Here is a 26,755-nt window from a genome sequence, read left to right as displayed (position 1 = left end):
ATATTGGGCTTCCCCTTTTCCTATCTTCAGTGCTGAAAGAAGGGCCCTGACCCGAAATGTTGACCACCTGCTTTTCTCCACAGATGCTGCTTGGCCTGCTGAGTTCCTCCAGCATCATTGTGTTTTTCATTTGGATTCCAGCATCTGCAGTCCTTTGTTTCCTTTCCTTTTGAAATCATTGCTTATCTCCACTTCCACCACTCCTGTGGGCTGCGAGTTCCAGGTCATTACCACTTGGTGTGTTAAACCATTTTTCTTCATAGCCTCCCACCCCACACAATATCCCTTGCCTGCAACCTTGAATCTATACCCCCTGGTCTTTGTATCATTGGCTAATGGGAATAATTTGTCTTTCTCTGCCTGATCTAAACAGGTTTATAATCCTGTACACTGCCATCAAATCTCCCCTCTATATCCCTTGCATCATAGCGATCAATCCCCAAATATTCAACCTAAGCTTGTAGCTAAACTTGCTCATCCCTGAAACCATGCTGGTAAATCTCTAATGTAGCTTCAAGGACCTCTGTCATTCTGGAAGTGATGCATGCAGTCAAAGTTGAGTTTATTTTTGTATGCATAGGTGCAATGAAAAACTTACTTGCAGCAGCATCACAGGCACATGGCATCATATAAGCAACATTCACAAGACAAACATAAATTAAACATAAATTGTATACAAATTTTACAATGAAGAACAGAATTAAAACAAAATAAAAACAAAGTCCATTTTAGTACAAAATGGTCATAGTGTTGCTGAACTCTAGTGATTAGGCAGTAGGTGGGACTCTGAGCAGGAGCAAGTCGTGGGATAAAGCAGCAACCAGCAAGAGCAAGTTTAGTAATCAGGATAGCCAGGGGCACGGTAAAAGCAGGGAAGGGAATACCCAGTTAAACTGCATTTGTTTCAATGCACGAAGTTTAACTGGTAAGGCAGACAAATTCAGAGCGTGGGTTGGCTCTGAGGACTGGGATGTTATTAGCCTTAACAGAAACATGGCTGAGAGAAGGGTAGGATTGGCAGCTCAATATTCCAGGAGATGCTACAGGTGTGACAGGGGTACAGGTAACCGAGGAGGGGGTGTTGCCTTTTTGATGACGGAGGACATAACAGCAGTACTTGGAGTTGACATTCTTTGGGGATTGTCCAGTGAGGCCATATGGGTAGAACTTAGAAACAAGGGAAGGGTCACTCTGGTGGGGTTGTAATATAGACCTCCCAACAATCAGAGGGAACTTGAGGAGCAGTCATGTAGAGAAATTGCTCATAGTTACAAGAATAATAGGCTTATATTAGTGGGAGATTTTAATTGCCCCAGTATTGACTCGACTACCCAGAATGTTAGGGGACTGGACAGGGTGGAATTTGTGAAATGTGTCCAGGAAAGTTTCCTGAGTCAATACATAGAGGGCCCGACTTGGGAGGGTGCAGTACTGGACCTTCTCTTAGGGAGGCAGGGCAGGTAACTGAAGTGGCAGTCAGGGAGCACTTTGGCTCTGGTGACCATAATTCTATTAGTTTTAAGATACTGACAGAAAAGGATAGGACAGGCCCACAGATTAGGACCTAAACTGGAGCAGGGCTAATTTTGGGGGAATTAGGCAGGATATAGCAGAGGTCGATTGGGAAAGCCTGTTTGTAGGGAAGGGAATGAATGGTGAGTAGGAGGCTTTTAAGAGTGTGATATCAAGAGTCCAGGAGCAGCATGTTCCTATTAGGGTGAAGGGTAAACCTGGGAAGTTTAGGGAACCTTGGCTGACAAAAGGTAATGAGGCTCTGGTCAAGAAAAAGAAGGAAGCATACATTGGGCTTAGAAGGTCAAGGGTGAGTGCATCCTTTGATGACTATAAAAATATTAAGAATACTCTTAAGAAGGAAATCAGGAGGGCAAAGAGAGGGTATGAGATGGATCTAGCAGTTAAAGTTAAGCAATCTTTGAGTCCTCGTTGTCCACTGGGATGGTACTGGAGGATTGGAGGGTGGCAAATGTTGTCCCCTTATTCAAAAAAGGTAGTAGGGATAGTCCAGGGAATTACAGGCCGGTGAGCCTTACGTCTGTGGTAGGTAAGCTGTTAGAAAGGATTCTAAGAGATAGGATCTATGAGCATTTAGAGAATCATGGACTGATTGGGGACAGCCAACATGGCTTTGTGAAGGGAAGATCTTGCCTCACAAGCCTGATAGGGTTCTTTGAGGAAGTGACCAGGAAGATTGATGAGGGTAGTGCAGTGGATGTGGTCTACATGGATTTTAGTAAGGCGTTTGACAAGGTTCTGCATGGTAGGCTTCTTCAGAAGGTCAGAGGCCAAGGGATCCAGGGAGGCTTGGCCGTGTGGATTCAGAATTGGCTTGCCTGTAGAAAGCAGAGGGTTGTGGTGGAGGGAGTGCATTCAGATTGGAGGGCTGTGACTGGTGATGTGCCACAGGGATCGGTTCTGGGACCTCTACTTTTTGTGATATTTATTAACGACTTAGATGAGAGGGTGGAAGGCTGGGTTAGCAAGGTTGCAGATAACACGAAGATTGGTGGTGTTGTGGATAGTGTGGAGGGCTGTCGAAGCTTGCAGAGGGATATTGATAGGATGCAGAGCTGGGCTGACAAGTGGCAGATGGAGTTCAATCCAGAGAAGTGTGAGGTAGTACACTTTGCAAGGACAAACTCCAAGGTGGAGTACAAGGTAAATGGCAGGATTCTGGGCAGTGTGGAGGAGCAGAGGGATCTGGGGGTTCATATCCACAGATCACTGAAAGTTGCCTCACAGGTAGATGGGGTAGTTAAGAAAGCTTATGGGATGTTAGCTTTCATAAGTCGGGGGATCGAGTTTAAGAGCCGCGAAGTGACGATGCAGCTTTACAAAACTCTGGTTAGGCCACACCTAGAGTACTGTGTCCCGTTCTGGTCACCTCATTATAGGAAGGATGTGGAAGCATTGGAAAGGGTGCAGAGGAGATTTACCAGGATGCTGCCTGGATTAGAGAGTATGGATTACGAGGAGACACTAAAGGAGCTAGGGCTGTTCTCATTGGAGAGAAGGAGACATGATAGAGGTATACAAGATATTGAGAGGAATAGATAGAGTGGACAGCCAGCGCCTCTTTCCGGGGTCACCAATGCTGAAAACAAGAGGACATGGCTTTAAGGTAATGGGTGGGAAGTTCAAGGGAGATGTCAGAGGGAGGTTTTTCACCCAGAGAGTGGTTGGGGCATGGAATGTGCTGCCTGGGGTGGTGGTGGAGGCTGATACATTGGACAAGTTCAAGAGATTGTTAGATAAGCATATGGAGGAATTTAAGATAGAGGGATATGTGGGAGGAAGGGGTTAAATAGTCTTAGGTGTGGTTTGAAGGTTGGCACAACGTGGTGGGCCGAAGGGCCTAATAGTGCTGTATTGTTCTATGGTTCTATGTTCTATGGTTTTAAATCCCAAGAGATTGTATAGCTCTATTTAAAATAACAGGGTGGCCAGGGAGAGAGTAGGTCCCCTTAGAGATCAGCAGAGCTGCTATGTCTTGAGCCACAGGAGATGGGTGGCATTTTTAATGAATATTTCTTCTCTGTGTTTACTGAGGAGAATATCATGGTTGCTTAAGAGATGAGGTAAACTAGTGGAGATGTTTTGGAGAACAGTCGTATTAGAGGGAGGAGATATTTGCAGCCTTGCAGCGCATTAAGGTGGATAAGTCCCCAGGGTCTGACCGAGTGCATCCTAGGACTTTGAGGACCAATTTCAGAGGCCCTTGTGGAGATTTTTGCTTCATCGTCAGCCACTGGTGAAGTTCCTGAAGACTGGAAGGTGGCTAATGTTGTTCTGTTGTTTAAGGAAGGTAGCAAGGACAAGCCAGGGAACTACAGGCTGGTTAGCCTGACGTCAGTAGTGGGGGGAATTCTGAGGGACAGGATCTACCAGCATTTGGATAGACAGTCTGATTAGGAGGAGTTAGCATGGGTTTGTGCATGGGAAGTCATGCTTGATGAACCTTTTTGAAGTTTTTTTTTTGAAGAGGTAACCAAAGGGGTAGATGAGGGCAGGGCAGTGGATATCATCTGTTTGGACTTTAGCAAGGCCTTCAACAAGGTCCCGCATGGTAGGCTGGACTGGAAGGTTAGGTCCCACGGAATCCAGAGAATGCTAGTTGGGTGGATTCAAAATTGGCTCAGAGGTAGGAAGCAGAGGGTAGTGGCTGAAGGTTACTTCTTGGAATGGAGGCCGGTGACTAGTGGTGTGCCACAGGGGTTGGTGTTGGGACCCTTGTTATTCATTATTTCTATTAATGACTTGGATGTGAATGCACAAGGCTTGATCAATAAGTTTGTGGATGACACGAAATTGGGAGGTGTTGTTGGTAGTGAAGAAAGTTATTGTAGATTACGAGGGGATCTTGACCAGTTAGGGAAGTGGGCCGAGGAGTGGTAAATGGATTTCGATTATAGATAAGTGTGAGGTGATACATTTTGGAAAGTCAAGCTAGTGTAGGACTTGTACTATGAATGGTAGGGGACTAGGGAGTGTAATGGAACAGAGGGACCTAGGAGTACAAGTGCATAGTTCATTGGAAGTGGCATCACAGGTAGACAGGGTGGTGAAAAAGGCACTTAGCATGCTGGCCTTCATCAGTCAGGGCATTGAGTATAGGAGTTGGGATATTATGTTGCAGTTGTATACTGTAAGTCGTTGTTGAGGCCACGCTCGGAGTACTGTGTACAGTTTTGGTCATCCTGTTGGAGGAAAGATGTGGTTAAACTGGAATGAGTGCAGAAAAGATTTGAGGATGTTACCAGGACTAGAGGGCCTGAGTTATAGGGAGAGGTTGGCCAGGCTAGGTCTTTATTCCTTGGAGCGTAGGAGAATGAGGGGTGACTTCATAGAAGTTTATAAAATCATGAGAGGCATAGATAAGATGGATGGCAGCATTCTTTTCCCCTGGGGGTAGCTGAGCCCAAAACTAGGGGGCATAGGTCAGGTATAAGGTGAGGGGGGAAAGATCTTAAAAGGGACCTGAGGGGCAACCTTTTCACACGGAGGGCGGTGAGTATATGGAACGAGCTGCCAGAAGAAGTGGTTGAGGCAGGTACAATAATATCACTTAAGAAGTACTTGGATAGGTACATGGAGGGGCGGGGCTTAGAGAGATATGGGCTGAACATAGGAAATTTGGACGAGATGGGTGGGCGGAATGGTCGGCATGGACTGGTTGGGCTGAAGGGCCTGTATCTGTGCTGTATGACTCAGTGACTCCAGTTGTGGTCTAACCAGAGTTCCTGGCTGGCCTGCCTTGTTCCACAACTGAAAGTTTATTCAACTTGCACCACATGTTCAACAAATAATCTTGTGATCAGTAAAGCACTTTCTTAAAGCCTGGCTCTTTAAGCAAGCTTTAGATCATCTCCCCTTGTATCTCTTTAAAGTTTTGGTGTTCACATTTGATTTAACATTGTTGTGAAGTTCCCTGAAATGTTAAGTGTTGCTAAGATGCAAGTTGTTGGTGCATTAAGAATGATCTTACAATACGATGATCCATTTTATAACATGTACAGCTTAACTGTGTTTATGTTAACACAAGTTCCTTCACATCTCACTTCAGCGTGCATATCTCCTTTCTCTTTTCACTAGAACTTATTCTTTGAAAAATTAGAATTAACCTGTTTGTTATTGGAGAACTCGATAGTTCCGATGAGTGTATTAGCCTTACAAAATAGCCCAGGTTGCACGAACCAGTGATGTAGTCAGACTTCAAACCTACATGCTGGTGTGGCTGGGAGAGTGGAAAGTAATGGGGCATAAATTGGGTCATCCATGATCTTTTGAATGTTGGAGCAGTTTGTAGGGCGTGATTGTCTTGCTCCTCCTGTCTCGTATGGTTTTTATGGTCTTGTGTTCAAACTGATTTTGGAGTTTTTTTATTGAATTCCTCTTGAGCTCAATCTTGGTTTTGGGATTCTCCACCCTCCTACTCCCTGCCCACTCACCCCTTTTACAAGTGGGATCATTTTCTGTTTATCTTATCAAATTCCTTCATAGTTTTATGTGCATTTAAAATAAGATCTCTTGCGTAGAAAGATGACAGAAAATATATCAATGAACAGGAGACTGTTGCAGACTGTTCCAATAAACGTATCTGTATAGACTCAAAAATCAGTTCCTAGTGATATGAAGCTTTTGATGTGTCCATTTACAGGCAGACCCATAACCTAAATCTTAACGCAGTGAAACGCCAATGATCCATCACACTTGGGACTTTGGTGCCGGACTCTCAGATTTTCCAGACTATTGGATGTCTTTCCTGTTGATACTCCATTGTATATATTATGTGGTCTTGTAATTTTCCAGTGAACCTGGTAAATTTAAAGGGAGTGCAGAAACCAGAGCCCTGATGTGTTGAAAGTGTGTGTTAACCAGATGCCAAACCATTGCAGCTTCCAAATAACAGATCATTGGAGTTGTACTGCAAATGCTTTTCCTAATTCCTTGAAACATCTTGATACATTTTGATGCTGGTATTTCAATGATAAATTTTAAACTTAACAATTGACCAGGAGAGTTCCCAGTTCCGACCAACTTCTCGAGTAGAAGTGTTTCTTTATTTCGCTCCTGAAGGGCCTAGTTGTAATTTCTAAACTTGCAAGGCAGCAGAACTAGTTTTTTCTCTGTCTATAGTACAATTTCTCCTTTAATGTTGTGAAAAATTATATTACTTCACTCTCTAAATTTCAGGGAATATACCCTAGATTGTTTTTGGAAAAAAAAAAACAGCCCACATAAAAACCAGACATACAGATGTCTGATAAGACAGCAACAAGATGTTGCTCTTTTGCTTCCTGTGGTTAAGTAGTCTTCCAGTACTTGTTGCAGAGGCTCAAGGTGAGTAAATGTCACTGAAGCAGAAGTTAAAGGTTGGCTGTGCAGTGTCATTGTTTTCAAGACAGCATGGCTGGGTGGAAGTGTTCTTGTGACTTGGGCTCAGGTGCTCTTTTGTTGTTATGGTTTATGATCTTGAGCCTGGCTTGTGTCACGCCCTGGTTAAACACCAGGCTTTTGCAGTCTCTTGTGTCACCAGGCCTTTGTATTCTTTATAAAACGAGAATAATATGGATGGCAGGTTGCTCTCGTTGAGTGTAGAAAATTCCTTAAATAGCTCAAGTTACCACCTGAAGTACGAGGTACTGTCCAAAGCAGGAGGAACTCGAGCAGTTGTAATAGTGATGTGCATGGTACTTCTCGCCTGGTTGCAGTGCCGGTGTTTGGTTATATTTGAAGAATTACTGGCCCATTGATTATCATCAAAGTTAAATGGAGCCCTCTCTGGTATGCAATGAGCCAAACTTGTTGAGAAGATCTCAGCTCTTGATTCTTGGTCATTACTGAATGATCTGGAGTACAAATGGACCCCAGGGTTGGTCTTTGTCCTGGACTCAGTTGAGGGGTGTTTGGGGTGAGGATACGATGGGATGGGCAGGAGGGGACAAGTAAAGTTGTAGAAGTTGGCTCTTTCTCCTTGCTGCATGCATTTCTAGTTCCTGGGTTGAGGTCTCTCTCCCTCTGTTTCTACTCTGTATTTTGAAAACCGAAGATCTCTGACTTTTCACCAGATATGGGAAAAGCTAGAGATCTCACAAATAGGGAAGTGATGGAGGGGATATGCAGCAGGACTTGCACTGATAGAATACCTCTTGCATCCCTGAACATCAGTACTAAATTTTACTCTTCTGTATGAGTCTTTTTGTCTTGACTGGTTGAACTGTAGTCAGACTGTGGACTTTGAACAGTAATTTATAGTTGGCAAGCAACCTTTTCAACTTCTGATAAACCCAGCCACAAGTCTCAGCCTCCACTACTTTCCAGTTGAAATCGATACCCTTTATGCACTCTGTCGAATTAGTTGTACTACACCCAAACAAAAAGCTGGTGTGGTTTTGTGTTAAGAAGCACATCAAAGTGGGGGTGGGGTGTGGGCGGTTTCTCTACTCCCCTACTCCTCTCTGCCGTCCTCGCCTCCCTCCCTCCCTTTTATTCCATGCTCCACCTTCCTCTCCTATTAGATTCTTTTGTCACTTCCACCTCTGCCCTTGCAGCTTCTGGTGCCATTCCCAATCTCCCCTCCCTCATCAGCCTATCACACCCCCCCCCCTCACCTGGATCCACCTATCACCTGCCAGCTCTTGCTCCACCCCTTCCCTCCACCTTTTTATACTGACTACCTCCCCCTCTATCTTTCAGTCCAGATGAAGGGTCTTGACCTGAAATGTCAACTGTCCATTTCCCTCCATAGATGCTCTCCGATCTGCCGAGTTCCTCCAGTGTTTTGTGTGTTAATTGAACTACAAGTCTGGCAGTATGTGCAATGAAAGAAAGGTGGGTCATGTGGCAAATTGAGCTGTGTAGGTGCTGAAAAAGTTAGTCGGGTTAGGTGCATTGACAGTGAAAGGAACGACTGAACATAAAGCACGTTCTGTGATGGAATCATAAGCATCTGTTTCACCATTTAATATCTCCTCCTGTTGCATCACAGGCCTTCTCTGTTGCCTTTTGCTCCCCTCCTGTTTCCTTATTTCTCTATTCAAAACCTGTGATTTCTCTAAATTTTTCCCGTTCTGATGAAAAATGGTGGACCTGATACATTAACTCTGCATTTGTCTCACCTCTGGGTCAGAAGGTTGTGGTTTGAAGAGTTGCCCACAGATCTGAGCACAGAAGTCCAGGGTGGCACTCCAGTGCAGTGCTGAGAGACCGATGCACCATTAGAGGTGCTTTCTTTCCTGATGTGATACTCAGCAGAGCTTTGTCTGCTGACTTGGATATAAAGGATTCCATGACACTGCTTTGAAGAAGGATTGCGGCATTATCCCCAGTGTCATGACCAATACCTTAATCAACATCACAAAAAAACAATTATTTAGAGTCCTACAGCATGGAAACAGCCCTTCAACCAACTTGTCCATGATACCCACCAAGCTAGTCCCATTTGCCCATGTTTAGCCATGTCCCTCCCAAACATTTCCTATCCATGTACCTGTCCAAGTGTCTTTTAAATGTTATTGTACCTGCCTCAACCACTTTCTCTGGCAGCTCGTTCAATAAACGCACCACCCTCTGCACAAAGAAGTTGCCCCTCAAGTCCCTTTTAAATCTTTCCCCTCTCACCTTAAACCTATGCCCTCTAGGTTTTGATTCCCTCTCCCTGGTTTTAAAAAAAAGGCTCTGTGCATTCACTCTATCTATGCCCCTCGTGATTTTATACACCTCCATAAGGTCACCCCTCAGTCTCCTACGCTCCAAGGAATAAAGTTCAAGCCTGCCCAACTTCTCCCTATAACTCAGGCCCTCGAGTCTTGGCAACATTCTCGTAAATTTTCTTCTTTGTACTCTTTCCAGCTGAATGACATTTTTTTTCCTATAACAGGGTGACCAAAACCGTATGCAATACTCTAGGTCTAATTATTTGATGCAGTTATTTTGCTTTTAGTGGGAGGTTACAGAGAGGAAATTGGCTGCTATGTTTGCTGCTTTGGTGATTACACTTCAAAACTATATAGTAGGCTGTGGAATTTAGAATGTTCTCACAGGAACCAACTCCTGGTTCAAACCCTACCCTTAATCACCATCGCATCCTGCTTCTAGTTAAAACCTGTCAGATTTCTAGCTTTCTGCATAACGTAATCCTGATGGATATGATGTCAGGCTCTTTGTAAAGAAACAACCTTGAGACAAGGATTACTTTTTGTGGTGTGGTTCAAGTCCCAGTGGGACTTTGCTGTTGCCATTCACACTGTCGAAACACTGCCCGTGCCTCCCGTCTAAATGTGTTCCTCGGTCCAGATGAAGGATCTCGACCCGGAATGTTGACTGGCCATTTTCTTCCACAGATGTTGTCTGACCCACTGACCAGTTTCCTTCAGCTTCTTGTTTGTTGCTCTAGATCTGGCATTTGTAGTCGTGTGTATGTGTGTGTGTCGCTCTCCCTCGCTCTCCCTCGCTCTCAACCCTGGTTCTGTTGGAGCACTTATCGAGATCCCAAGTTCTTTCTGTCATTCATAAGTGATGCCGAGTAGTATTGGCAGTATGTCAACATATCTTTATTAGCTGATGGAAATGACATCAGTGGTTATTTGTGTTCTGTGAACATATGCTTACAAAATGACTGGCTCGAATGATTTACAAATTCAACTTGAGTTCTCTCTGTTGATGCCAATTTATTTAGCCATAACTCAGTGTGATAGGAAGCCTTATGACTGTGTTACAAGCATAAGTCTTTCATTACCTGATCTCTCCAGACTCATTTCATCTAATTTACAGGCAGAGGCAGGAGAATTTCCTGAGTCCTTTATTTAAATATTATGACTGCCTTCCATCCCAGGTTCGAGTTCAAGAGGGCTTAGATCCATGCTTTATTGTCCAGTATAAATCTACCCCTCGTTCTCCTCTGGGATTGCACTACAAAGAGCTAACATGGTCATTATGGAGTGAATGACCTTGAATGACTCTTCCGTCCATTCCATGGGATGTGATCACTTCCTTTTCCACAAATCCGTTCAGCACTGCGGATGAAGCTGGCTGCCTTTTGCCTTTTCAGGAGTCCTGGGAAAAGTATGTGAATAACTATTGCTCTTGTTGCTTGTGTGGTGACTGCAATGTTGTCCCAAGGTATTTCAAAAGGGCATCATTAAGAAAAAAAGATTTGACTCTGGGCCAGATCGGGATATCAGGAGTGTCTTAAAGGAAAAAAGTTTAAACAGTGAACGCTGGAGAATGAAACAGCATTAAGCATAAAAACAAACTGCTGGAGGAACTCAGTGGGTCAGGCAGCATCTATGGAGGTAAATGGACAGTTGGCATTTCAGGTCGACACATTGAAATGGTGACGGGTCTCGACCCGAAACGTCGACTGTCCATTTCCCCCCTCAGCTGCTGCTTGACCTGCCGAGTTCCTCCAGCAGTTTGGGGTTTTTTTTTTGCTTCAGATTCCAGCATCTGCTGTCTCCTGTCTCCAGCATTAAGCATGGAAGTGTGAGGCTAAAATTGGGAAAATTGTGGACTTGTTGGGGGTACAAAGGGTGAGAAGAGGATACAAAGAACCAGAACTTGGAGAATGTTGTGAACTAGGCTAATAGATAGAAGGAATAAATGCCTTTTAACCAGAATCCAAAGAAACTACATGCTTTGAATAATACCACAATATATTGTATTCATCGAGATTGAAATTTCCTCTGAAAGACCACACTATGCAACACTCCTCTCAAACTGCACTGAAGTCTTGGCCTAGATTATATGCTAGGTCATCTGGGGGCAGAGGTCGAGAGAGCCTGGTCTTGGGATCTGCAAGCTTCTCCAACCCAAGACCTTGCTCTTGTGATGACAGCTGAGCTGATGCTCTTGGTTCCCCTCGTCCCCTGACTATTTCTTGGGGATATTTTTTTTGCACTGCGTAAAGGGTTGGAGCTTGTGATGCAATGCTGCTGCCACAGTTGTCCAATCAATCGATCTTTAATGCTGACTCGGAATTTCTGTCCAGACGATGACTTGCAAGCCAGGAAAGAGCTCTTATTTGTAATGTGAGCTGCTGTGTTGTGAGGCGGAATGCATCTTCCTTCTCTGGGGAGCTTTGTACGTGACGTGTGAACCTCTGACCACTCCTCAATCCTCAAGGTTCTCCATGTTCCCTCCCTCTCTCGAATGATACTAAAACAGGGGCCATTATTTTTGTAAGCTGCTTTTAGCTAGTGTATGTTTTTAACTTTTTAACATAATTTATAGACTTATTACTATCATCAACCAATAGATGAATTAGCTGCTGGTAAAAAATCCTGGCCAGTCTTTAACTGTAGAATAACCTTGGCATACTTGCGTCGAACATGGAACAGTACAGTTTAGGAACAGGCCCTTCTGCCCACAATGTCTGCTGAGCATGATGCCAAATTAAGCTAATTCCTTCTGCCCATGCATAATCAATATCCCTCCGTTTCCTGCATATTCATGTGCCTATCTAAAAGTCTCTTGAACACCACTATTATTTCGGCTGCCTCTACCAGCCCTGGCAGCATGTTCCAGGCACCTACCACTGGATTCTGGCTGTCTACCCTATCTATGCCTCATAATTTTATAAACTCCTATCAGATCTCCCCGCAGCCTCCAACGTTCCAAAGAAAACAATCCAAGTTTGTCCGACCTCTCCTTTTTAGCTCATGTCCTCTAATCCAGTCAGTATCCTGGTGAACCTCTTCTAAACCCTCTCCAAAGCCTCCACATACTTTCTGTGATGGGGCGACCAGAATTGCACACAATCCTCCAAGTGCAGCCTGACGAAAGTAACTTTTTTTACAACTATAACACGACTTCCTGACTTTTATACTCTGTCCCTAGAGATGAAGGCAAGCATGCCATACGCCGCCTTTACCACTCTATCTACTTGTGCTGCCACTTTCAAGGAGGTATGGACTTAGACCCCAAGATCCCTCTGTACATCAATGCTGTTAAGGGTCCTGCCATTAACTCTATACTTTCTCCTTAGACTTGACGTCCCAAAGTGCAACACCTCACACTTGCCAGGATTAAACTAATAATGGATTGGTTCTTCTGTTCCCCCTGAAGGGAATGTAGTATCAGCAAAGATCTGCAAGCTAAAGGCCCCAAGATGTCAGTTTGGAATTGCCAAATAGAATGAGTAAATCGCCCAGTACTGATACCCATTTGCCATTGACATGTTACTTCAGCAGTAGTTTACCCCCTCATTGGTGATGGGTGGATGGGGAGGGCTGGGTGGTAAGGAGTGCAGTCAGGTCATTAGGGCTAAGTCTGCAAATAAAGATTAATGCTGATTGTGGTTTCCCTGTGATGCAGGACTCCCACACTGCCTTGGAGACTAAGATCAATTGTTCTCTGTCATAGCAACCTTGCAAGAGGTCATTCTGATTGACTTCATCACAAGTTTGGCTGGAACTTCAAAGTATTCAACATCTGCCCTTGAAACACACTATTTAAAGTTGATATGCTGTGAAATAGGTGGCTGTGTTGAACAGAGTGATAGCGATGGTATATTGTGGAGCAGTCGGAAGGTCTGTGTGATAGTTGGTTTTGTGTCTGTGTACAAGACTGGTACTCTAGGTGGTTTTGGTGTATCGATTTATTGAGGTATCGATAGCATGAATTTGTGACTCTGATAAAGAAATTTTCTAGAAGTAACTAAATTATCGACACAGGAAGAAATGGAAAGCAAATAGCCCTGGAGTAGTTCTCCATACATCAATATGGACTGGAGAGTGATGCATGGAAACCCAGGGACTTTTCAGGATTAGTTTGGACTTTACATTGTGCGTTACTCAGTTGTAAAAGGTAATTGTCCTGAGCATGGAAAGGTTGAAGTGTAGTTTTGTCAGATCAAAGCAGATTTGAAGAAGTAAGGATGAAAGATGAACTGTTGATCTCACAATCTACCTCGTCATGGCCCTTGCATCTTATTGTCTACCTGCACTGCACTTTCTCTGTAACTGTAGCACTGTATTCTGCATTCTGTTTGTGTTTTCCTTTGTACTACCTTTATGTACTTGTGTATGGCATGATCTGCCTGAATGGCATGCAAACAAACCTTTTCACTGTATTTTGGTTCATGTGACAATAATAAACCAATTACCAATTAAAGGAAGCAGAATAAAGTACAAGGCTGTGGTTTAATTGATGGCAGATGAGAGTTATCAATGGATAAAACATTTATCTTTTGTTTTATGAGCTTGGTTAGATTGGCCATGTAATATCTGCTGTTTTTAATTGACTTCCAGGTAGAATGTGTCCTTGAAATACCACTTAAGCCTGATTAACCATGTGATGATACACCCAACTCTGACTGATGCATCTGTGATATGAAAAACATTGATTAGAGTGCATAACTTTCTGTATAAACAGCCATTTGTAAATTCGGAGCATAAGTGAGGACAGCAGCCCATATGGGAGGCCTCTAACTTTCCTTTCACTTGTTGCATCAAGGCACAGGAGCAGGTGAAATCTGCCCATTCCACATCCCTTGCTCAGGACAGGCCCACGGTCGTTCCATGTTCTCTTCAACCTTTGTGAACCCAGGATCTCCTGGCTCAGAGAGGGACTTGTCTTGGGCTTTTCAGGACCTCTCAACGTCCCAATGCCGAACTTCTGTGCGTATGCATTTTGTTCATGGCGCACAGTGAGCCAGTGGTGCAGGAAGTGAATGTTTAGAGGAGTGAACATGTGGAGTTGGATGGGGATGGTTCAAGGGAAGAGGTGGGATTAAACTCATTTAAACAGAATAATGTCGAACATTAGTGCAGAAACACGTCATATTTGAGGCCAGCAATCTCCCACGTACACCAAAGGAATAATGACCAAATAGGGTTTTATTGATTCTGCCAATCTAATTTTTTAACTGTTTTTAAAGTAACTGAATTTTTTTTTGCCTCCTTTAGGAATGTTTGACTGCATCCAAATGTGTGAATCCCTGAGGAGAGAGTGCCTGATCAGCCTGTAGAAGCTGCTTCAGTGTGTAGGCCTTCCATTGCCTGGGGCTCGTGGTATCTGGACATCTGACGGCCATGAACAGTGATGAGAAGGTCCTTCCTGCCTCCCAAAGAACATCGCCTCTGACGAGGAGCAGCAGCAATGCATCTTCCAAACCCACCAGTGTGCGCCAGGTAGAATGGAAAGAGAGTCATGGATTTGTACACACCCCTGTGTGGCTTTGCAGTAGTTATTGTAGTGAACTCTTTGCACTGTGGCCATTGTCCTGCAGGAGATGCACCTGTCAATTTGTCCACCACAAGCTCCCAGGAGTAGTAATCTGATAAATGACTAGCATGGTTGCAATGGGATGAATAGTCTCTGATTCCATGCATCAGTGTTGAAAATGATGGTATTCACTCCACCTTCCCTCTGCTTATTGTGGCAGCAATGTGAAGTATTTAGTCCGGGCATGATTTGTTGTTGGATCTTAGTTAAGAAAAGAAATCATCTTTGGTTACATAGAACACTACAGCACAGTACAGGCCCTTCAGCCCACAATGTTATGCCGACATTTTATTCTGCTCTAAGATCTATCTAACCCTTCCCTCCCACGTAGCCGCCTATTTTTCTATCATTCATGTGTCGATCTAAGAGTCTCTTAAATGTCCCTAATGTATCTGCCCCCACAACCTCTGCCGGCAGTGCGTTCCATGCACCCACCATTCTGTGTTTTTAAAAAAAAACTTACCCCTGACATCCCCCTTGTACCTTCCTCCAATTACCTTAAAATTATGTCCCCTTGTGTTAACCATTGTTGCACTGGGAAAAAGTCTCTGACTGTCTACTCGATCTATGCCTCTTATCATCTTGTACACCTCTATCACGTCACCTCTCATCCTCCTCCTCTCCAAAGAGAAAAGCCCTAGCTCGCTCAACCTATCCTCATAAGACATGCTCTCCAATCCAGGCAGCATCCTGGTAAATCTCCTCTGCACCCTCTCTAAAGCTTCCACATGAAGTGACAGATGTGGGCACCTGGTCTTAACATAGAGACAGTGGTGGAGGGAGTGAATGCCTGGAGCTGGGTGGGATGGCCTGTAGAAATAAATGTTTGCTCTCAAAAGGAGTGTTTTTTTTTGTGTGCCTTAGTAACATTTGTTGCTTGATGACAAATACATCTGAGGCAAGTAGAACAGATGAATTTAAGGAAAGGACAGGTAAACATGAAGGAGAAAGGGACAGAAGGTTGTGTTGATGAGGAATAGAAGGATGCTAGAATAGATCAGGAATACTAGCAAACCCTAGTTGGGCTGAATGGCCTGTTCCTCCACTAATGTTCTACATTATTCAGTTTAAATGAGTTTAATTCCATCTCTTCCCTTGAACCAGCCGCATCCGACTCCACGTGTTCACTTCTTTAAACATTCACTTCCTGCACCACAGGCTGACGGTACACCATCTACAAAATGCATTGTAGTTGCTCACTGAGGTTTCTTCAACAGCTCTAACCCAACAGTCTCCAAGGACAAGGGGAGCAGAGGCATAGAAACACTGCCACCTGCAGGTTCCCCTTCAAGTTGCACGCTATCCTTGCGTGGACCATTACTGCAGCTCTGTGGTGCACTTCCCCCGTGTGGCTTGCAGTAAACATGGAAATAAGTAAATAATGCTCTTTAACAAAAGAAACATTGTAGGGGCTGTATGGGGGCAGGCCACAGTTCAGGGCCCTCCTATCTGTACACATAGAGTCATGGAGCAATACAGCATGGATACAGGCCCTTCAGCCCAACTAGTCCATGCCGACCACTGTGCCCACCCAGCTAGTCCCAATTTTCCTGTGTTCAGCCCATATCCCCTCCAAGCCCTGCCTCTCTATGTACCTATGCAAGTGCTTCTTAAATGATAGTATTGTGCCTGCCTCAACCACTTCCTTAGAACCATAGAAAAATACAGCACAATACAGGCCCTTCGGCCCACCATGTTGTGCCAACCTTCTAACCACACCTAAGACTATCTAGCCGCTTCCTCCCACATATCCCTCTATTTTAAATTCCTCCATATGCTTATCTAACAATGTCTTGAACTTGACCAATGTATCAGCCTCCACCACCAGCCCAGGCAGTGCATTCCATGCACCAACCACTCTCTGGGTGGAAAAACCTCCCTCTGACATTTCCCTTGAACTTCCCACCCATTACCTTAAAGCCATGCCCTCTTGTATTGAGCATTAGTGCCCTGGGAAAGATGTGCTGGCTGTCCACTCTATCTATTCCTCTTAATATTTTGTATATCATGTCTCCCCTCCTTCTCTCCAATGAGTAAAGCTCTAGCTCCTTTAGTCTCTCCTCATAATCCATACTCTCTAATCCAGGCAGCATCCTGGTAAATCTCTGCACCCTTTCCAACGCTTCCACATCCTTCCTATAATGAGGTGACCAGAATTGGACACAGTACTCTAAGTGTGGTCTAACCAGAGATTTGAAAAGCTGCATCATTACTTCGTGGCTCTTAAACTCGATCCCACGATTTATGAAAGCTAACATCCCATAAGCTTTCTTAACTACCCTATCCACCTGTGAGGCAACTTTCAGTGATCTATGGATATGAACCCCCAGATCCCTCTGCTCCTCCACACTGCCCAAAATCCTACCATTAACCTTTTACTCCACCTTGGAGTTAGTCCTTCCAAAGTGTACCACCTCACACTTCTCCAGATTAAACTCCAGATCTGCCACTTGTCAGCCCAGCTCTGCATCCTATCAATATTCCTCTGTAAGCTTCTACAGCCCTCCATACTATCCACAATACCACCAATCTTTGTGTCGTCTGCAAACTTGCTAACCCAGCCTTCCACCCCCTCATCTAAGTCATTAATAAATATCACAAAAAGTAGAGGTCCCAGAACCGATCCCTGTGGGACACCACTAGTCACAGCTCTCCAATCTGAATGCACTCCCTCCACCACAACCCTCTGCTGTGTTTTAGGTCCTCTGGCAGCTCGTTCCGTATACACACCACCCCCTGCATGAAAAAGTTGCCCCTCAGCTCCCTTTTAAATCCTTCCCCTCTCACCCTAAATCTATGCCCCCTAGTTCTGGACTCCTCTCAAACAACCATGAATTATTTGCTTTAAGTTTGTAAATGGGTAATAACTGATGTATTAATATTAAGTAATGGAATAAGGTTACTTGTTATGAAAATGTTGAATTGAATAGTATGTATATACTTTAGAACTTTTTATGAATGAATTATATTTTGGAATAAAAATGGGTTCAAGATTTTGGTTTATCACCACTTTTCCCAGGGCGAATTGGGACAGCGATAGATACCACAACATACAGTCCATGCATAAATGTAACATTAGCTTGTCCTGAATTGGAATAGGATTTCTTGCAAGTGACGCCCAGGTCCCATAAATTTAAAAGGTATTTTCCTTGGCTCTTCTGTAGGCATTAATTCTCCATGGGGGTAATGTGCTTGAGGTGATGGGATCATTCAGATTTTTTGCCAATCCTTTGTGTACCTTTCTGTATCTGTTTGACTCGGGTGAGATCCTCAGCCATTTCCACGTCTGTGTGTGCGCAGTCCCACTGAGCTGACAGGAGAGCCCATGTGCACTTTGTATGGCACCACAGTAGTGTAGTGGTTAGCACAACACTATTTCAGCGCCAGTGACCCGGGTTCAATTCTGGCCTCTGTCTGTAAGGAGTTTGTCCGTTCTCCCTATGTCTGTGTGGGTTTCCTCCAGGTGCTCTGGTTTCCACATTGTAATGCCTACAAAGACGTATGGGTTAGGAAGTTGTGGGCATGCTGTGTTGGTGCCAGAAGCGTGGTGACACCTGCGGGCTGCCCCAGAACGCCCTATGCAAAGGATGCATTTCACTGTACATGTGACTAATAAAGATATCTTATCTTATCTAATCTTATCTACAAGTTGTTTGTTCAGCCAGCTGCTTTAAATTCTCATGACATTGAAACATTTTCTTTTGAGGGTAGTTAGTTGGTTTGAGCTGTAGTGCAGTAAAGGCTGCCATCTCTTGATCTGATTTTACCTGGTTAAGATGAGCTGAAAGCTTATGAAATAAATCAGCCACAACTGGTTACAGAGTTCAGAAAACATAATGAAGTTTGAGGTGAACCACTGTGTCTCAAGTACTGCCTCTGTTCCAGAACTCTGAGAACTGGGAGGTGATGGAGGAGCCACTGGGAGATGGCCATGCTTCTCTGGATCTTGAGAGGCAGGAGGGATACCTGCTGAAGAAGAGGAAATGGCCTTTGAAAGGCTGGCATAAGGTTAGTGCCTTATCAAGGGATGCCTACACTACTATGTTTTAAGAGCACCTCTACTCATTTGAACCTGCCTTAAATCTACCTTTTACTTGAGCCTGTGTGTCTAAGCCATTCCTGATGGTGGGACGGCCCAGGCCAGAGGCTCATTCTGGTCTTCCTTACAGTAAAGCTTTGCTGGGTCGGACTGGCTCCAGAGTCATTCCTTTCCCCGCTTCTCCCTCCTTGGTGAGCTCGCTCTGCTGCTGCAAAGCTCACTCGTGCAGAGGAAAGTCTGTCAAACCTCTTGGGAGGATCATCGAACTGGAATGTTGCTGAGAGTACAGGTGACCCTTGCTTTGCAGGGTTAGCAGCTGTTGCATTTCAAGAAAATGGTCCGTATTGTGATTTTCCTTAATGCAGCGTTGCGTCATCTGTTCACAAGTCGAAAAAAATAAATTTTGTGTTCATTTATTTACTTTTTTCACATTGGGCAGAAGATTCAAAAGCCTGAGAGCAAATACCACGAGGCTCAATGACAACTTCCATCCCACTGTTATAAGACAAGGGAATGGCCCCCTAGCATGATAACATGAACTCTTGACCTCACAATCGACCTCGTCATGGCTTTGCACCTTATTGTCTGTCTGTGCTGCACTTTCTCTGTAACTGTAACACAATATTCTGCATTCTCTTATTGCTTTTCCTTTGTACTGCCTCAATGCACTGATGTGATGAAATGATCTATATAGATGGCATGCAAAACAAAGTTTTTCACTGTACCTCGGTAAATGTGACAATAGTAAATCAATTTACCATAAATTCCATAAGAGCAAATTTTATTCCATATCTGAAATTTTTAGGTAGTGATCTGTGAATTCTCTAAGGGCAAACTTCTGTTACCTGAATGGCCATAAAATGGGGGTCACCTGTAATGGGTTTGAAATGAGACCCGAAAGGGAAGTGAACCCATAGGCTGTCTCTTCCCAACCCTGCTGGGTCTGGTTTTCTCAACCTGTTTCCTCCACGTGTGATTCACTTGATTTATAGATGTTAGTAATTAAATGAAAATGTCTTTTTTTCTGTACAAAATATCAAAACACCATTAATAGGGGATTAATAACACAAGTAATAATTTTGAGGTCAGGACTAGTATGCACAGGTGCAAGTTCAAATCGTAGCATTAATTAATTTGATTTATTAAATTTCAAATGGGGGTGAAGGGGAAAACTATTATCAGTAATGGTGACGATTGACTGTTGCTTAAAAATATTTCAAGGAAGAATATTGCTGTTATTATCCAATCTGACCAATATGTGACTCCAGATTCACAGCAATGTGATTGACTCTTAATTGCCCTGTGAAATGTCCTCACAAGCCACTGTTAAGAAGGTGGCTCATTACCATCTTCTCAAGGCCAATAAATGCTGTCCTTGCTCACACTGCCTGGATCTTATAAATAAAAATAAATAACCAAAAAAAGCTGACCTTGGGATTTAAACTGGATCTGCATGGGCTTTATTTAGGTCCTGTGTTTGAGGGTTTAAGGTCACATTGACAGACATCACAATAGTTCAATGTATAAATTCAGTGATTAGAATAATGAGGAAAAAAAATAGTTTCAAAAGGTAAAATTTTCCTTTTTGTGTCTTTCAGCGATATTTTATCTTAGAAAAGGGAGTTCTCAAGTATGCCAAGACTCAGCAAGATGTAAGCATTTGTCTCTTCATTTGTCTGTCTTGTTCAATGGAATTTAATTGAAAAGTAATAAGGTCACTTCTGCTAAATTTACAGATTCTTAGAGGAAAACTTCATGGTTCCATCAACATTGGCCTTTCTGTAATGTCCATTAACAAGAAATCCAAGCGTATTGACTTAGATGCAGAAGAGAACCTTTATCATCTGAAGGTAATCTGTGCTGGTTTTTAAACCTGTAAATATATAAAACTACTAGGAACTAGGTAATAATTGATCTTGTGCTGCAATTTGCAATATTAGATGACAAACTAAGTGAATTCACTTGGTTTTGATAAAACAGTGGTGAAGACAGAACTTGCGGAAGAAGCTACAGTAATTTCTCCCAATAAAAGCAGGATAATTTTGCTAGAAATACTCAAGGTGGAGGATAGTTCCATACATAGTGTGCTTCAGTCTGGGTTACTTACTGCAGTGTGGTCATTGGGCATGGTTGATGGTGGAATTACCCACTGACTTAGTATAGCTTTGTCACTAAATGCCATCAATGTTCTGTGTAAACTTTGATTCACTGGAGTGAGACGCCACAGTGGATGATTATTGCTTGTTGAGTTTTAAAAAGCTGTATATATTTTTCCAACTATGGTGAAGAAGTTTTTCGAGGTCTTGCAAACAAACTGCTTTACAGTGCAAAGGGACATGTTCGTGGAACATAGAAAAGTACAGCACGGAACAGGCCCTTTATATAAAAACTTGCCTTGCATTTCTCCTTTAAACTACACCCCCCACCCCCCAACCTTCACCTCTCCTAAAACCTATGCCTTCTAGGATTTGACATTTGCATCCTGAGAAAAAGACTCTATCCACCCTATCTACAGCTCTCATAATTTTGTATACTTCAGCCTTCAGTGCTCCAGAGGAAATGATGCAAGTTTGTCCAACCTCCCCTTGTATCTAATACACTCCAATCCAGGCAACATGCTGGTGAGCTTATTCTGCACCCTCTCCTAAGCCTCCACATCCTTCCTATAGTGTGGCAAACAGAACTGTGTAGTTGAAACAATAGGACTTATAAGATTCGTGTTGCTCACTCTTCAACACCAGTGAACTCTTACCCAATGACACTGGATTCAACGCTATTATTGCAGGTGAAATCTCAGGAAGTCTTCACCACCTGGGTATCCAAGCTCTGCTATCATCGATTATTCCAGAAAGGAGACCACATTAAAGTCCCATATGGAGCAAATGGATACAGCCTTCCCATGTCTCCAACTGCAGACTACCTGTCTGCCAGCAGTATTGTACCTCTCAGCGGCAAGGTATGAGCTATGTTGTGTAATAATGGCTTCAGATGCATTCTCCTTCCATCCTCATGGTGATGTTGTTCAATGAGCTGTGTTTAAGGTTACCAAGTAAGTAAATGACCATTATTTTGGTACTTTTGCAGAGATTTTGATCACTGTTTGGTGTCAAGTTAGTTGGTCTTGGTCAATGTGACAGTGTGAAGCTTTCTGAGTGGTCTTGGAGCCACTTTTTGGTTTTGGAGGTTCTCTCTCCACATCCAATCATTGACTTTCCATTGGCTAGAGTCCTGTCAGGTGGTCCACTTTACCGGCAGGGTACCACAACGTAGCAGATTATTATAGAACCTAGAACACTACAGCACAGTACAGGCCCTTTGGCCCACAATGTTGTGCCAACATTTTATCCTGCTCTAAGAGCTATCTAACCCTTCCCTCCCACAATCACTCGAGCTACGATTCTGCTTCATGTTACTCCATCAGGTGTATAAATTATGCTAAAAATTATCTAGTTGTGTGTGAAAGCTGCTGCTTTTCCTCCTTTCTAACAGCGTCAGCACCCTGTAAAGGGTTTTGGGACACCCCTGAAACCTGGGAAGGCAACCTGGCCCTCATCACGCGCAGCCTCTCTCCCTCAGACCCTGGCAAAATGACCACATTGCCCACTATACCCTCAAGTCGTGTATTTGAGTTTGCTGATGACACTAAATTGAGTGGCAAAGCAAATTGTGCAGAGAATCTGCAAAGAGACGTAGATAGGTTAAGTGAGTGGGCAAGGGTTTAGCAGATGGAGTACAATGTTGGTAAATGCCAGGTCATCCACTTTTGAAGGAAATATAGATCAGATCACTATTTAAAATGGTGAAAGACTGCCGCATGCTGTTGTGCAGAGAGACTTGGGAGTGCTGGTGCATGAATGGCAAAAGGTTGGTTTGCAGGTGCTTCCGGGATAAACTTTCAAAAAATTGTATTCAATGGAGAATTTTCTAAACTAACTGCAATCTGAATGTGCTCTGCTTCTGTGGAGAAAATAAGCACTTGATTATCATATTGTTTAGGCACAGAAGAGCGAATCCCTCGGGGAGTTTGAAGACAATGGTCAACTCCCTTCAGCGTCTACAAGTGGACAAGCCATGACAGCAGAGTGGTTGCAGCACTCTGAGGAATGGGACCATTGTGGTGAAGGTAACGCCTAGAGACTATATGTATTTAATGATGTATTTTTGTTGCATAACATTTGGCCTCCTGCAGATGTCAGACAGCCCAGTAGATGGAACTAACCAGACAGCGTGTCACTTGCATTCTCTCTAAACCATCAAGCTGCTGGTTAAATGAGGCTAGAATTTCAGGTCTATAGTAAAAATTTGGGAGAGTTCAGACAAAACTAAAAGAAAATGACAGGTGCTAGCAAGTTGGAAAAGTTTCTGGAAATACACATCTGGGCAGTGAAAGGGCAAAAGCCATTTACCCACACAGCTGCAATGCAGTAAAACGAACCTGTGGTGTTTCGAATGAATAATTATATAGCAGTACAATGCTGGTAATATAATTAAGGATCATTAGCCTGATACAGTGACTATTTCTCTCTCCACAAATGCTGTCTGATCTGCTGAGTGTTTCCTGCATTGTCTGTCGTTTATTTTTCCAATATCTGCAATATTTTGCTTTGGGGTTGTGATTGGGGATGTGTTTGGGGATGGTCATGCTTCACAACCCAAACTTGCCTGTCACTTGGGAATGAGGTGGGAGAAGATCTTTATCATATCCCATACAGGTTCAGATCCTGAAGGGGAAATGAAAGTGGTGCAATATACTGAATCACCTGATGCTCTACCAGTAAAGAGGAACGGTAGACTGTCTCTGGGCTTTGAAGCTTGGGAGGAAAAGGTTCAGATGCAACATATTGGTTTCTAAATCTTGTGTGTTTTTTTTAAAGATCTCAGTCAGTGTCAGTTGAACCTGTCGGAACTGAATAAACTGCTGCAGAAGCTGGAGGTCGTGGACAGGGTTCACTCGGCACCCGTCATTTGTGATGCTCAGGTACGGAGGAAGGATTTTAACTGGACCTAACCTGGTGGTAAGGTGGAGGAATGCAGTGCGTGTGTGGGCGCATGTCTGGGCACGCATGCATGTGTGGGCGCGCGTCTGGGTTCCCCTCTGCAGACTGTGAAGGAGAAAAGATTTTAATTCTGTTGAAAGTGCCAGTTAGTGGTTGAACAGAAACAGACTGCCATTTAGAATTGATTCAAGCTTGTAACACGGTTTAGAAATTAAGATTTTTTTTCAAGTGGACCTAACCTGGTGGTAACATTGAGGAATAAAGTGCATCTGTGTGTATGCATATCCCTTTGGGGCTGAGGGGAGATTTGATTGTGTGTAAAGTTATGAAAGCTCTAAACAGGGTGAATGGGAGTGACCTATTGTCCTTTGTAGAGAGGGCAATAAGTGGGAGGCATTGATTAGTTTGTATAATCTCTCTTGAATAGTCAGTGGCCTGGAACTTGCCAACTGAATGGCTGCTGGCGGCAGAAACGCTCAACGTGTTTAAATGTACCTGAACCAGCACTTGGAGATCTGTAACTTGCATGCCATGGATCCAGAGCTGGGAAGTGAGATTAACTTACAGTCCATTGTTGGCTGGGATGGATGTGATGGACTGAATGGCTTCTGTGCCATAAATTTCTGATTCTCCAATAATTGTTAAATATTGTTATGTTAGCCTCAAAATATGAAAAAGAATTCACAGTGCAGAGGTGATGTTTAGGGTTGTCATGTTGCAGTGAAATTAAAAACTAATAAACTGTTGTAAGCTTAGTTTTGAGCAAGTTCTGAGTTTGGAGTTTCAGTGTAAGGAGTATTGATTCTGAAGTGCTAAGGGTACACAGAACATTACAGCACAGTACAGGCCCTTCATCCCACAATGTTTTGCCGACATTTTATCCTGCTCTGAGATCCATCGAACCCTTCCATCCCATGTAGTCCACCCCATTTCTCTATCATTCATGTGCCTATCTAAGAGTTTCTTAAATGTCTCTAATGTATCTGCCCCCACAACCTCTGCAGGCAGTGCGTTCCACGCACCCACCACTCTGTGTATTTAAAAAAAAACTTGCCCCTGACATCCCCCTTGTATCTTCCTCCAATCACAAAATTATGTCCCCTCGTGTTAGCCATTGTCGCCCTGGGGAAAAAGTCTGATATAAAACCATGATGTGATGCTCAGCTGATTATCCGAGGATATTAATTGTATGGGTGCATGAGTTGCCCACTTCGTGGTGGGCAAGTGGGAGTCTTGTTCAAAGTCCCGACAGTAGCAGGGTTAGCACGAGGCCCATTGTTCTATTCAGAACGAAACTTCGCACAAAGGCCTTTTCAACACTCCGCTGTGGTTGGGTCCAGGGCCTCGTGGCAGAGGCAGGGTCAGGGATGGACGAAGTTTGTGACATATCCTTGAGTGCTCAGTAGGAGGGGGATCTGTAGTCAAGAGCACCAGATTGATGGCGAGTGAATCGACTGGAGGTTTGGTGGGGTAGGGGTGGGAGTGGCAAGGGTCACCGATGAGGGAAAGCAAGGTATGTACCTTGCTTAAAGGGGACCTACCTGACCTGGGTTTCCAGTATAGGAGTTGGGACATTATGTTGCAGTTGTACAAGATGTTGGTGAGGCCGCATTTGGAGGTATTGTGTACAGTTTTTGTTACCCTGTTAAAGAAAAGACATTAAGCTGGAGTGCAATGAAGATTTAAGAGAACGTTGCCAGGACTCGAGGGCCTGAATGATATGGAGAGGTTGGGCAGGCTAGGACTTTATTCCTTAGAGTGTAAGAAACTGAGAGGTGATCTTACAGAGGTGTATAAAATTGAGGGGCATAGATAGGGTGAATGCACATGTTCTTTTTACCAGGGAGAAGGAATCAAGAACTAGGCATAGGTTTAAGGTGAGAGGGGAAAGATTTAAAGGGACCTGAGGGGCAACTTCTTCATCCAGAAGTTGGATCGTATATGGAATGAGCTACTAGAGGAAGTGGTTGAGGCAGGTACAATAACATTTGGATAAGTACATGGATAGGAGAGGTTTAGAGAGATACTGGCCAAATGCAGGCAAATGGGACTAACTTAGATGGGCATCTTGGTCGGCATGGACCAGTTAGGCCAAAGGGAACGTTTCTGTTCTCTGACTGTATGACTCTATGACGGACTTCCTGGGCAGGTCACGCAGGTTCCCTCCAAGTACCAACGAAGCAGACCTTCCTGGCTTGTGCGCAAATGGCCCACGGAGAGTGTGGGCCATGCATGTGTGAATGGAGATTATGGAAGAGGCATCCAGGTGCATGTTGTTGGAAGCTACTGCACATAATCTAGAGTCAATGTGTTAGTAATCAGATACACAAAGAATCCAGAAGGAAACTTGTGCAACTTTCCATTGCTTTTCAGTTTTGCATTGAAAATTGAGCATAGCAATAAAGTCCTAGGGCTATGTAATCCAAGTTCAAAGCATCTCTGTTTCTTTTAAGTTCAAGCACTTTCCCTCATTACAATTCGTGCAGTTTTGTATTATGTAAAGTCCAAAATCCCAGCCTTGGCGATTGGTTTATTATTGTCACATGTACCAAGATACAGTGAAAAGCTTTTGTTTGCGTGCCATGCAGACAGATCATTCCATGCACAAGTACATAAAGGTAGTACAAAAGGAAAATAAAACAGAACGCTGTATCAAGTTCGCTGATCTTAACAATTTGAGTTTTTTAATGGTGCGTTAATTCACCCCTCCCCCCCGTGCTTCTGAACTAAGGAGAGACCTTGCCTTCTGGTTGCTTTGCTAACCATACTCTGGTGTTGTTGGCAGGTGTAGTTCTACAGACATCGGCTGACCAGAATTGTAACAGATTTGACAGCCTCCCAAAGTTCCACAGGACCCTCACCATGACACAATGGTCAATTAGCTGAACTGCCAGTGCCCTTGCATTTGTGAGTTGTCAAGAGGCTGTGACTCTAAAAGAGAAGCACAAATAAGAATAGTTGATTTAAAAAGAAGTGT

At 43.7% G+C, this 26,755-nt stretch overlaps 1 protein-coding gene across 2 annotated transcripts in view; it reads left to right on the top strand.

Annotated features, from left to right (window-relative positions):
• LOC127582930 (oxysterol-binding protein-related protein 6-like) overlaps positions 1 to 26,755 on the top strand; it is a 101,114-nt gene that overhangs the window by 17,234 nt on the left and 57,125 nt on the right. For both annotated transcript variants that reach the window (XM_052038588.1, XM_052038586.1), the window contains 7 exons: positions 14,424 to 14,648; positions 18,628 to 18,750; positions 20,380 to 20,433; positions 20,518 to 20,631; positions 21,567 to 21,737; positions 22,778 to 22,904; positions 23,656 to 23,759. In XM_052038588.1, the coding sequence (XP_051894548.1) occupies positions 14,550 to 14,648; positions 18,628 to 18,750; positions 20,380 to 20,433; positions 20,518 to 20,631; positions 21,567 to 21,737; positions 22,778 to 22,904; positions 23,656 to 23,759 (792 nt within the window). In that variant the 5' untranslated portion in view covers positions 14,424 to 14,549. The remainder of the gene's footprint in view (positions 1 to 14,423; positions 14,649 to 18,627; positions 18,751 to 20,379; positions 20,434 to 20,517; positions 20,632 to 21,566; positions 21,738 to 22,777; positions 22,905 to 23,655; positions 23,760 to 26,755) is intronic.

Source organism: Pristis pectinata, chromosome 25, assembly GCF_009764475.1.
Source record: "Pristis pectinata isolate sPriPec2 chromosome 25, sPriPec2.1.pri, whole genome shotgun sequence".
NCBI lineage: Eukaryota > Metazoa > Chordata > Chondrichthyes > Rhinopristiformes > Pristidae > Pristis > Pristis pectinata.
This window is presented reverse-complemented; position numbering and strand designations above follow the sequence as displayed.